General features: G+C 33.4%; 1 protein-coding gene across 1 annotated transcript in view; it reads left to right on the top strand.

Moving 5' to 3' along the window:
* The window catches only part of LOC140441185 (sodium- and chloride-dependent transporter XTRP3), a 118,156-nt gene that overhangs the window by 8,278 nt on the left and 95,923 nt on the right, over positions 1–13,955 (top strand). Inside the window, exon 2 of the mRNA XM_072531746.1 lies at positions 12,409–12,812. Within this exon, the coding sequence (XP_072387847.1) occupies positions 12,524–12,812 (289 nt within the window). The 5' untranslated portion in view covers positions 12,409–12,523. The remainder of the gene's footprint in view (positions 1–12,408; positions 12,813–13,955) is intronic.

Here is a 13,955-nt window from a genome sequence, read left to right on the forward strand (position 1 = left end):
AAACTTTCTTAATTTTAGTGACTAAATGAGGCATTGAATTCACTACTAATATTTGATTAATTTTACTATCTAATAACAATGCAATTATGTAAGGGAGGGGGGCCACTATCAGACGAAATTCAATTTTTATTTTTTTAATTTTTTGTTAGTGGACAGATTCCTTTCAAATATAGTATTCTAGAAACGTGGACGTTTTCTGTACGTTTTACATTGAAATTGATTATCTGTGATTTATTTCAATCAGTTTCATAAAACTTTTTAAACATCATTGCAAGTCTCATTGTGGCCCAAGCATGGGCCACAACGAGATACCTTATGGGCCGCACTGAGACATGGTAACAAAAACACAAACACAGCGTTTTATAATCAATTTATTATACAGCTACAAAAAAACACAGTTGTCTACATAGATACTTATCTAATAAAAAATACAACGGTGATGATAACGTAGAAGTAAGCTTTCTAAGAAAAATATTCTAAAGGAAAAAGACAGTTAAGATTTGATCTCACGTATACTGCGTCTGTATATCTACTTATACGTATTTCACCCTAAAAGGGATCATCAGAGACGGCTATTTACAGACGCTCTGAACGTGAAAATAAATCTTTTCTGTCTTGGGAAGCAACTCTAACATGGCTTCGTATTCTCATAATAAATCCGTAAATCGTTTATTCCTGTATCCCGGTTTACTCTTTATGAGTACTAGAAACCAATTCGCTAAGGATTTTTGCTTAATTGAGGAGATATGGTGTGGAATGCAACTTTAGATTCCCAATGTCTCTAATAACATCTTTATCAACTTCTGTTTTGCCTTGCAATTTTTAGAAGGCACAGATTAAAGCATAAATCTGAATTTAATTTCGAAAATTAGTTTACGGATTTATTAAAAATGATTTACTTTACTGTGATTAAATCTAAGTTGACAGAGAATTTGTAGAATGAACAAAGCCTGACTGTGTTACCCAAAGGTGAAGGATTTGGCAAAATCATTTTGATTTTAGAAAATCTCACCATTGGGATATCTAAGATGATAGGAAAACAAAAAAAGCCTCAATTTTTTAAACTTTTCCTTAAAAAACTTACTTCTACATCACCATTTGTGTCCTTTGTTGAGATTACTTTCCCTATGTAATAAACATCTCTCAAGTCTTTAGTCTCAAACTTAACAAAGACAAAATCTTCAACATTTGGGTCTTCATCAAGGGGCTTAAATTTTGAAGGATCAACTTTTTCTTGCTGGTCATTGTCAGTGTCTGAAAACTCCTCACTATTGCTGGAAGCAGAAATTTCAAATTCCTCGCTGCTCTCACTTGAAATGTAGTGTTCTATGTCTGAAGACCTTTTTGTATTTCGAGAACAGAGCTTTGGCATGTCTCTTTGTCTCACGATTTTTATAAAAACTGCGTTTTTCGAGTCTCTCCTCTATTTTAGCCTTTTCAGGGGTGTCAGTGACGATACTGATTGAAAGCTTGCAACGTGCGTTCCTCGCACCTTTTCTTTCTCCTGCCTTTGGAAAGCCTTTCAAAATGTGGGGATTGATAAATTTTCCAGTTGATTGGCAGCTTATAGGACTTGGAATAGATTGAGTGTTGATTTGCGGTTCATCGGCTTCCTCTTGAATAGAGCCAGACAAATGTGTGCAGCTAACAACAGGACCTGTGGACTTTGATGGTTCTCCTTCTTCTTCATCAATAATTGTGAGTGGGTTGTTGTTAAGAGTTCTGTCACTTACGAGTTGATTGGCAGCTTATAGGACTTGTAATAGATTGAGTGTTGATTTGCGATTCATCAGCTTCCTCTTGAATAGCGCCAGACAAATGTGTGCAGCTAACAACAGGACCTGTGGACGTTGATGGTTCTCCTTCTTCTTCATGATTAATTCTGAGTGGGTTGTTGTTAAGATTTCTGTCACTTACGTAGCTCATAAGAAAGTCATCTTCTGTGAAAATGTCACTGTCATATGGAAAAATTCCACATTTTTTAAAACCAGATTTGATATTAGCCGGTCGAAACGCCTTTTCATGAGCAACTTTAACACACTGTGCAACCTGGTAAGTTGATAATTGTGTGCCTGGGTGGTGTAAAAGTCATGAATCAACAGCAGCATTGTAATTTGCCTTAAATGGCTGATAAACAGCCACATAAGTGGTTGCAGTTTGTTACTGCAGTGAGGAGGTAATGCAACAATAGTCACTCCATTTTCTTTGGCAAGGTTTAATGTTGGAACAGTCGAATGACTTTTATGATTGTCAAATATAAGACACGTAGGGGTCTCCTTTTGTGGACCCACTATGTTTTATAAAGTGTTCCATAACTTTAACAAACGTCTCTCCAATCATCCAGCCATTGTTAGTAGCCAATCCCAGAATCCCTGGAGGAGCACCACTGATCATGTGCTCTTTGAAATTTTTTCATGGGAAAATCATTGTCGGAGGTAAACTATTTCCAGAAGAGCTTACTATGCAGCATGTCATAATGAGCACTTCTCTTATAAAATACCAACGTTATGTTTGTTGAAAGATGTAGCCCTTGACAAACTATATGCTTCTGGTCGACATATCCGCAACTGTGGATGGCGCTTTAAAAAATCCTGCATCCAGTCAATGCCTGCTTTTTTATTTGTAGACCAGCTCTCAGGGACTGTTATATTATTGGATTGGGTCAACTCAAAGGCCAGCTCACGAAAATCTTTTGTTGATTTGCCATAGCACATCTTGGAACAAATAGCGATATAGTCCAATAAAGATAGTTCTCCATTATTGAACATTTTTCTGCAGCTGTAGTTAGGAGCCATACGAATATTTTGATCAGGATTGGCTTTCTGGTTAGCAACATACATTTGCAAAGTTTGAAATTTTAGACCAAATTCTTCTGCAGCTTGACGCAAATACAGACGTCTATCCCTAATTCCAACTAGAACTGCATCCACTGCCTGCTTCATGCTCTTAGTAGAAAACTGCCCCGTGTTGGATTCCCGCTTTCTTCCTCTCGACATTCTGCAACCTGAAAGAGAAAAATACAAAAATAAATAGACTAAAATAAAAAAATAAATAAATAGTAAAAAATAAAATTTTGTTATTTAAGAAAAGATTAGTAAATTAAATTTTCAATTATTTTATTCAACGTAGCTTATTTCTGATAAATAAAATGATTTATTTTTAAAATTACTGTATTTAAAAAGCAACTTCGTAATGGGCCACAATGAGACAAAAATTTTGTCTCATTGTGGCCCAATTTATCTGTCTCATTGTGGCCCAATGCACAATGTTTTACTCTTTGGTTATTATAACCGATTTATACATAGAAACTAAAACTGTAAATATCACGAAATTGATCTATATAAACAGGTGTCACATGTTAGTTATAAAAAGTAACAGAATATCTGCTTACCTGGTTAATATTTTGTGATGAAATACCGTGAACCGTGTATACACGGTTCACAATTTGTTGATAGCTCACTACAAGTTTAACCCTAATTAGAAAACTGAAATACAGAGAGGATAGGTAATACGATATAATAGTAAAAACCAACCTAAAACTGACGGTTTAACACGTTTTCGACTAACCCACCTTATATCTGAAGGAATACAATACCTTATATTCCTATTACGGGGGTATTTTGAATGGTTAGAAATGAACGACCAGTGTCGTAGAGTATATGATTGAAACATTTATTTGAACTAAATAAATATATTTTTTAAATTGTACTTATGTAAATTGTATTTTTTAATAAAACTTATTTATTTTATTCAAAAATAAAAAGTTTCTTGCCATTTGTAAAAGATACATTTATTTAATTAAGGAAAAAGGCGCCAAATGTCGCCTGGTAAAATTTCCAATGTGTTTTAAATGTATCCATTATTTTCGAATCCGGAGAAAACTAATAAATATTTTTGAAAAATTTAAACGCAGAATGAAAGATTACATTATTACTCAGGGCAGAAAGTCCCTGAAAACTTCTACAATGTTTATTTTAATATGTTATGTAACAGGGGTGAAAATAAAAGAGAAAATATAGTATAATTTTTAATTGAAAATATTGCATAAAAAAGAAACTTTTTATTAATTCTAAAAAATATTTTATTCTGCCTTTAAATTTTTCAAAAATGCTTTTTAGTTTTCTCAGGATTTGAAAAAAAAAATGGATACATTTAAAACACATTGAAGATTTTGACAGGCGACATTTTGCGCCTTTCCCCTTTAATACCTTACGATTACAACTACTATTACTTACCTTATATAATTACGATTAGAAAACTATTCAAATTCAAAATAAATAGGATCAACTTCGGAATCCGAGTCGTCTTGAGGGTTCATAATTAGGTTAATAATCTCTACGGTCGCATCAATTATGTTATCAAGATCCCACATTTTTTGTTCTTCGTCTATTACATGTCTTACTGCATCTTTCCAGTTTTGTTTTGTAATACTGTTATTGTAACTACGTATTTCTTGAACTTAGATTTGTGTTGCCGGGCAATTTTTAAAAGTTCTGCTTTTACCATTCCATCTTCGTAAGGCAGATACTTATTAAACAGCCAGTCAAGAATATCCTGTTTCTTCCACGCATTCGTTAGAAGTCTTTCTACTAGTCGTGAATGATAAGGTGCATTATCTAATACTATAATTGAATTTGGTGGTATGTGTTCAATCATTTGCTCAAAATACTCTTTGAAAACATCAGCTGTCATCTCCTCGTGATAGTCTTTTGTGCTTTTGGAATGAAATTCCAACAAACCATGCTTAACAAATCCTTTTTCACTGCCAATGTGAGAAATTATTAATCTACTGCCTTTACCAGAAGGTGGGGAGATACCAGTAGACCAACCTTCCATAAAGGCTTGCCTGGAGCTTAATATATTTTTATCTGACCAATTTTTTTTTAGAGTATGACCTGAGTTTACCCACGTTTCATCCTGGTAGAAGATGGGCCTTTCTTCAGCCCGGAATTTTCGTATGAATCTTAGATAATTTCTTCTCCAACATCATCTTCTCCTCCCGGTCAATCAAAAGTGATTTTCGGTCTGATTTCTCCCACCGGAAATTTAATTCTTTTAAAACTTGCCACAATTTAGTTTCGGCCGATATGAGGCAAATCCGGGTCGTCTCTAACTTCTTGTAAAATTTTGTTTAGGTTTGGTATTTCTTTTTTGAAAAAAAAATCCATGAATTTTCCTTCGAATACCATTTTTGGCAAATTCATCAATTTCAATAGGCTTTTTCCCTCTTTTTAAGTGTTCGTTTGTGTTTGGGCTAGGTATACCGTGTTTTTTCTTTCTGATAGGAACCTATATAAAGTTGACTCTCCTACGCCAGTCATGTTGGCACAACTTTCGACTATGTTGCGAACAGTATTTGTGGGATTCTGAGAAACCAGAGCATCGTGAACATTTAGGACAATAGTCTTCTCTCTTGGTGAATAGACAGACTTACTGACTGTACGCAACAGTACCGGTGTAAAACTTGATGATGAAGCCATCACAAACAATCCAACAAAACGAGCACAAGCGAAAGGTACGTATATGTTCGTAGGTATATGGAATAAAAAATCACTCACGCACTGCATATAATTTGCAAAAGAAATATTCGAGACGCTAATTAGTGCCGTAGACGCGGAAACACCGACGAGCAGTAAAATAAAAGGGATCAAAAACGTACTAAACAAAAAAATTGTTTTCGTTCGTAATAACTTCACCCTTTCAAGTTAAGTTTCGAATATAATTATATTATTAAAAATCTGGGGAATTCCATCTTAATTATCTTGCAACGAATAGTACATTCGGATATGAATTCCAGGTTTTCTAGTAAAGTGATTAAACGCGAAGATTAGTATTGAAATATCCAAAGAGATAAGGTATTCTTATTTACAAAATTGTTAAAGGTTAAATTCTTATTTTTATTAATATAATATAATAACCAACATTAGTCGTGAAAGTTTTAATTGTTTTCTAAATATATTAGTATTAAAATATTATCAATATTATATATTAACAGTATTAAAACATTATATTATTATTTAATGAATAAACACCTTAGAAACGCCTATGATTTACGACCGTTTTATGAGTTTGAGGCATATTTCGTGATCTCAACAATTTGTGAACAGAGAATCAGAGATCAGAAGAGCCTAGAAATTTTTTTAAAAACTTATTTTCGGAGTTATGATCCATCAAAGTTGGGCCCAAATTTACATTAGCTACACACCAGAACATGTTGGTTAAAATGTCAATTAAAACTAGTCCGTTCGTCAAAAAATTGACGGTAGAGCGGGGTGGTTAAATCGAGTTAGGGTATAGGGAATGCTTCATAAAAATAAAAGACTATCATACTTAGTTAAAATATTTGAAGAAATAAAATATAGATTGTTCTGAAGCTATTTTCTTATGCAATTTTAAAGTACTTACTATTTAAATAGGAATAAGCCACAATTAAAGGTTAAAGTACGTTTATTGACGTTCCAATTTCCACTTCGGAAATCGTTCTCGGAAATTCTTCGGAAATATTAAGAAACCGTTATGGGCCCAGCGTTATTTAAAATTTTCGGAGATTGGAAATTCTGTACAAGAAACTGGCAGGAGAACGATTTCCGAAGTGGAAATTGAAACGTCAATAAACGTATTTTAACCTTTAATTGTGGCTTATTCCCATTTAAATAGTAATTACTATAAAATATAGAGTTATTCATTTAAAAAATATGAGAAAATTGTATTTGATTTTGTAGTTCAGCATGTATACGATTATTCATCAATGATTTCTATTCAATTTAATTTTAAAACTAGATCATATTTTTTATCTTATTATGTAAAATGAATAATTATTCTATGCAATTTCTGCTTTATATACAGGATGTTTATTTCATAACGATTTCAAAATAAAAATGGTTATAACTCGTTAGATATTCTGTCTAGTAGTAAAACTTCATATTATAAGAAAATATTATGAGAGGAATCTGAATATGGGCAAATATACAGAGTGTTCTATTTAAAAACTGTAGGTTTGCTTTACGTTTGCCACGTAAGGTAACTGTACCTCTTACTGACCACTTAAGGTTTTCTTTAGAAGCAGATTCAATAATAAGAAGAATACGTTTTTATTTTTCTTTGCATAATTTTTAAAGATAAGTTTTAATCTAGTCGATTCTTTACAGTCGACAGTTTAATTCTTTTTTTAAATGTTTTAATAATTATGAACAATTTCATTAAAATGCTCCTTTTACCGACCGGCTTGAAAAATACTCACATCAGTCCTCTCAGCGACCTTGATGGACCTTGAGGGACTACTTATTTAAGTAATTAATAACATTATATTAACTTATTTAAAAATAATCGTATCCACTGGCTCAATTGAAAAATCAAACGCAGTTGAAAATTTTAATATTTATTTAAAAAAATATAAATTCATAATACAACAAATAAAAAGTTACATAATATATTGGGCATGTATAATAGATTCAACTTTGTTATGAAACCATTTTATTTTTTTTGTTATTTTATTTTTTATTGCATCTATCTCCGGAATTGCATAGAGCCCCTTTTATTCACGGGTTTTGAAGGATTAATTTTTGAAAATATTTTATTTTCTGAATATGATAAAATATCCTCTTTCTCAGGCCATTTCCAATGTGAACCACTTCTTATCATAGTCTTCACTTCGAATCCCATACCGTCAAAGCCAAGACTTACCCCTGGAAAGTACTCTCCTTCATAAATAACCACAGTATATTCTTCCTCTGCAAAATCTTCCCGTTTTAGTATTTTGCTATTATTCCTAATACGCCAATTATGGAACCTGTTTTTCCAGGAAAGTTTAAAAGGGCTAAAAATAGCAACATCTAGTAGTTGCAATAGACGTGTTAAGTTAGGCAGAAGAGCAATTAGTATAATATCTTTGCGTTTGCAGAACTCAGTTAGATGAAGCGTTAAATGTGAAGAATGGTCATCTAGAAAAATCACAACAGGTAAAGGAACGTTCTTTTCAACAATCCATTCTTTATAGAATACATTCGTAATGAATTCATAAAAACATTCTCCACTTATCCACCCGGAGTCTGAATGGCCAATACCCCAGCCCAGAGGCATTTTCAAATGAATACTGGCTGGTACTCTTTTATAGGAAAAAAGAACAATAGGTTTCACAACTTGTCCTTTTGCCGAAACTGTCAAAAGTACCGTGAGGCATTCTTTCTAGTCCTTAGCGATTCTAGCATAGACTTTTTTCGAACCTTTTCTTACGATTACACATTTTTCTTTTAGTGGAAGAAAAAAAGCTGATTCGTCGTAAGTAAAAATTCTTTTTGGGTCTGATAGAACTCCCTCCATATTATTTGTTTTTAGATAGTCTGAAACTCTATCAAACCAACCTCTTACACTTTTTCTGTTATATTTGTCCGAAGTTTTGTCAGATTGTGACATACTCGATGAGAGAACTGGCGAAAAAATTTTCGTACCAATGACGACCTGGAATTCCGTCTTTAAATTTATTTGCTAGTTCTAGGCGGCGAACTAGTTCTCTGCAAAACATCACAACAGTTGATTTTTTGTTATAGGAAAACCAACATTTTCTAAATATAGAATCCAATCTACTATGGTTTATTCTTCAGCTGCAGTCAGGACACAGTGGGCCCCAGTAGTAGCACCTTCTTCATATTTGTTATGAATTTTATCAACTAGGGTGTTTTTTGGAATTTCGAATTCTCTGGATGCTTTTCCAAACGACATTCAATCTCGAATTGAATCCAATGCTTGCTAAAGATTTTCATTGGTATAGGTTTTTCGTTTTTCAGACATAGCTTAAAGTTTTTCTTGAATCTGGAAAGAAAACGTTCATAATATTCTCGGTTGGTAATAGATCACAATATACATTTTTTGTACTCTCTCACCGACCGTGAAAAAAATATTATTTTAGGAGACTACTTTTGAATATTTTAAAATTCATATATTTCATTTACGTTTAAAACAATAAAGTACATGAATATAATTATCGTTTCCTGTTCGGGCTTTGGCTCTGGTTTTCTTTAGTTCAATAAGATTCTCCAGATTTTTGTTTTTACGGTAATTTTTAAGAGCTAATTTTTGTTGTTCTGTTGCAGTTTGGCAAGATGTATTCCACCAAGGTACTGCCTTTCTTTTATGGGAAATACTATTTTTGCCTATGTGCAAATTTGCAGCTTTAAGTATGGAATCTGTGATTAATAATAGATTATTGTTAATATTGTCGGATAGGGATAGAGAAGGTAAGGTGTTATCTGTTTGTGAAGTATAGTCTATCCAGTCGGCATTTTTTAGCCGCCAGAAGTTTCTGGTTATAGTTTGTTCATGGTTGGAGATATCAGATGATACAAATATTGGAAAGTGGTTGCTGTCATATAGATCATCGGAAGTTTTCCAAGTTAGTGAAGTATATGTTTTTGGGTCGCTAAAACTAAGATCTATCGCCGAAAATGTGCCAGAGGAAAAGTTCAGATGCGTATTAGAGCCTGTATTTAGTAAACAGGAGCCTGTGCAATTGATAACGTTTTCTACAGTTTTACCTTTGCCATTAGTGTGGTTTGACCCCCACATAAAGTTATGAGCATTGAAGTCACCTACTAGAATATATGGAACGGGGAGCTGGTATATAAGATTTAGAATTTCAATTTCTTTAAGGGGGTAGTTAGGAGGAATGTAAACACTGCATATCGTAAGTTTATTAGGACACCAAGTAGTTACAGCGATGGCCTCGAGTTCGGTGGTGATGAGAAGATGGGATGAATATATTTCACTTGAAATAAAAATAGATGTCCCATCACTGGCTCTGTCACAATTATTTCTGATATAATGATATCCTTCGAACTTTTTTAGTGTGGGAAGCTTAGATATTTTTGAGTTCGTTTCTTGTAGACATATGATATGGGGTTGTTTTTCTGTCACTAGTTGTTGGATTCTTTCAATACGGAGAAAGAACCCATCGCAGTTCCATTGGATTAAATTGAAGGTGAATCTTGAGTTGAAGGGGTAAGGGGCAACTGAGATGGTTGTTCTGGCTGTTGGGAGAGAAGGGTTTTGGTTTCATCATCGGTTAGGAGTTCAGATGAGACGCTGATATTATCAGAGTCATCTGGGTTTAGCTGTCTTTTGATTTTCTTTTGAAGTCTCGTAAGTCGATTTTTAAGGGATCTTTCCTTAGTTTCTGAATGGAGAACTGTTATGTCTTGTAATAGTCCTTCAATATTTGACGTAAAAACAAAAGCTTCATTAAGTGGACTAGGATTACCATGTGTATTTTCTAGGAAAGCAATAAACTGAGTCTCGGTCAAAGTTAGACCAGATGGATTATTTTTATAAATGGCCGCTACGGATTGTAGTGAACTAGCTGTTAGATTATGTTCCTCTGATTTTGTAGTTTTTGTTTTTTTCTTGTGAGGTTTGGAGATAGTGTTTGTTTTTGTGGATAACGGAGGAAGCATTTGGTTAGACGCTGGTTCGGGTGTACTTGCTGAAGATAATAGAGAAGGAATATCAGAATTGCTGTCTGTTGATATAGCTCTTTTTTGTCCTTGTGTGGGTGGAATTGATGGGTGTATAGTTTCAGTATCTATTTCAGTGTGGGTTTCTGTGCAATTTAAAGTAGTTAGGTCTGATTGAACAGGAGTGATTACGTCAGAAATTATATCAGTAATTTCAGATGTAGAGGGCTCTAGATGGGGTAGTTCAGTTTGAGAAAAAGTAGTTGGATTATTGGTACATGAGTCAGCGGTATGTCCGACCTCTTTACATAAAAAACAATGCAATTTATCCGTAGAAATAAATATTCTACAAGGTGTGTTTTCGTATGTAATAACGAAGTTTCTATCTACTGAAAAGTTCTCTTTATCGGGGATAATATACGTTACTCTTCGGAAGCTCATTATGTGTGCATAACCTTCTCCGAGTGCACCACATTTCACAAATGACACAGGAGAGACCAGCTGTAATCCAATATCTTTAAGGGCTTTCTCAATTATGGAATGTGGAATTGAAGGAGATACGTTAGATATAAGAAGGCGTTTAGCTGGGGTGATAAGTCTTCTGATGGGAACTACTGTAGAGTTGATAGAGATATTTTGATGTGTTTTTAGAAGGTTATCGACAACTGTAGGCGAGGAAAGATAAATACAGATGCGGTTATTCGGAATACGTGATGCAAAGGTAATGTTTTTTGGGATAACAATGTCCCCTATAGCTTTAACATAGTCAAATAAAACAGTATTTGGAATAGCGTGCATTAAAATGGCTTGCTCCTTACGTGGGAAAGTAGGAGGTGGAGGTTTGGATAAAGTAGCAGCGACATATGATTTTGTGGGAAGGACTTGTGGAGTTGTGAGGTTTTGATTTGAGTTCATTTTTGTGAGTGTTCCTGGATACCAAAAACACTTCACTTAATTTTTAGTATTGCAACAGTCGTCCTATTAGGACACTGTGGATAAAATAATAGGAATATAACAGTTACCTGTATCTGCAGTTTTCCTTCAGTTGAATATAATAATATTATTGTCCAATAATAATTGCTGTTTCCATAACACACAAAATAATTCGAATTATCACATCACAAGGTAATGTTTACTCGTTGGCTACCTCAATGGGAATCTTGAATACTAATTAATTGTAATATAACTAATAAATACTGTTTAATATACACAAAATTATTAAAAACTAATAGGAGAACTTTTAATTATCAAGTTTAACTTTGACAGTTATTTGACGATTTCACAATTTTTAATGACTACATTTCACTCATTCCGACCGCCCGGTCGGTGTAATTAGAGAAAATAATTAACCAACGAACACATTAAATCTTTAAAAAAAAAAACGTGGTTTTGTGCTATTTCTTGTTATAAAAGTGCAATACTAACCTTGATATATTAACAAACGCTTAATAATGCCAACACACATGGACAATGATTCTTATAACCTGCCTTATGGAGTCTTGCAACACCACTGCGAAATCCGTTAAAATTTGTCAAATTTGGCATTAGTCAACGGCTGGATTATGTTTATAGTGTTGCCATATCTATGTTTTATAAAAAGAAACTGTTTAAAGTTTTAGTAGTTATATGGACTTTTCATAATGCGTCTAATATTGAAAAAATTCATTGCGGTCGGTAATAGGAAATGGTCGGTAAAGAGTACAGTTACCTTAGTTATTAAGCACCCTGTAGAATTCGGCAAATTACCCAAGCTTGAAGAATATGATTGAGTACAACTTTTTTCGATAATCTGAGATAATCTGCGTCATTATTAAATTATCGATCAATGTCGCACTCAACAGTCACCCTGTATATATGTAAATTAGAAATTATATAACAATAAATTAACATAACTTTTTTTTTGTTAAAAAAAACAGGTTTTGCTCTTTAACAAAAGTTTAAGTTACCAAACTTTTTCCTACAGACCATGGTTGTAACTTTTATTTAAAACATAAACGAAGAATTCAGCTAATCAATTAATGAACTTTTAAAATCTATGTGCTCAACATCGGACTTAAGTTGTTTCTTGGACTGATAATATGCCCGAAAGACTCCCATCGACAGAAATGACGAAGCACGGGCACGAGTTGGCACCTCTGAATAACGGCATGAACGGTCCCGCAGAATCAAGAGGCAAGCAAGGAGTTACGATAGTTCTACAAGGCCCTAGAGGGTCTATCATTTCAAGGGGTAGTCAAGCGGCTGACGGCGATCCCAATAGGGCTGAATGGTCAGGAAAACTTCAATTCTTTCTCTCAATTATTGGCTACTCGGTTGGATTAGGAAATATATGGAGGTTTCCTTATTTGTGTCAGCAAAATGGTGGAGGTAAGTTTTATTTTTAGTTTTTAATGTGGTATAATTACTTAAGAATTTAAGAAAAATTTAAAATCAATATAAAAACATTTTAAATTGGTTTCTATAATTTTAAATCGTTTTAACAAAGTTTCCATAAATTTTTATTACGTTTTGAAATTATATAGTTTATCGTTCAGTTAGCTTTTCGGATTACGATAGCTAATGCAATCGTTAATATTTGATTCGAAATCTGATTTCCCAGTAATATCTTCTTATCTACATAGAATCCGGTCAATAAAAAGTACGTTAACGAAAATAATAATTAAAAATTAATTAAAATTAAATCATTATAATGATCATGCTTTTTCTGCAATTCTTCCACTTCGATGCATGTTTTTATCATCCACTTTTCCTTAGCCTCTTTTATTTTGTTCCTTATTAATTTATGTTTTTGTCTGTATTTATTTGGGTTTTTGTTTCTATATTTTCTTCTTTGTTCCATGATTTCCAGTATTTCTTGAGTTATCCAAGGTTTGCGGCTTTCTGTTTTCTTTTGTAGAGTTTCTTTCTCTGTTTTTATAACAGAATCTTTGATTTTGCTCCACATAATGTTCACATTCTCAGTGTTTTTCATTTCTGATGTTAATTTTTTCATTTCTTCATTGATTCAAGTTGAAACCTCAGCACGAATTTCATTTATCTTGAGTAACTGAGTATTCACCTCAGAACTTTTGGATTTTATTATCTTTTTTACCCTCAGTTTCATTTTTGAGACAAGGAGGTTATGGTCTGAAGGGATATCTGCTCCAGGAAAAGTCTTAACGCTTACAATGGAATTTCTAAATCTTAGATTGGTTAGAATAAGGTCGATTTGATTTCTAATGCAATTTTGTTCATTATCCTGTGGTGACCTCCAGGTATACAGTCTACGAGTGATGTGTTCATATTCACCAGGTTTTCTTCTTGACAAAATTGAGCCAATCTGTCTTCTCTAGCATTCCTTATTCCTAAACCATAATCACCTATTATATTGTCGACTCGGAATTTTCCTATCTTTGCATTTAAATCACCCATTATTATAGTAATTTCTTCCTTTCTTGTGTATTGTAGAAGTTGTTTGAGTTGTTCATACAAATGTTCCATTTCAGCTTCTGATTTATCTGCGGTTGGAGT

Source organism: Diabrotica undecimpunctata, chromosome 5 (genome assembly GCF_040954645.1).
Source record: "Diabrotica undecimpunctata isolate CICGRU chromosome 5, icDiaUnde3, whole genome shotgun sequence".
Taxonomy (NCBI): domain Eukaryota; kingdom Metazoa; phylum Arthropoda; class Insecta; order Coleoptera; family Chrysomelidae; genus Diabrotica; species Diabrotica undecimpunctata.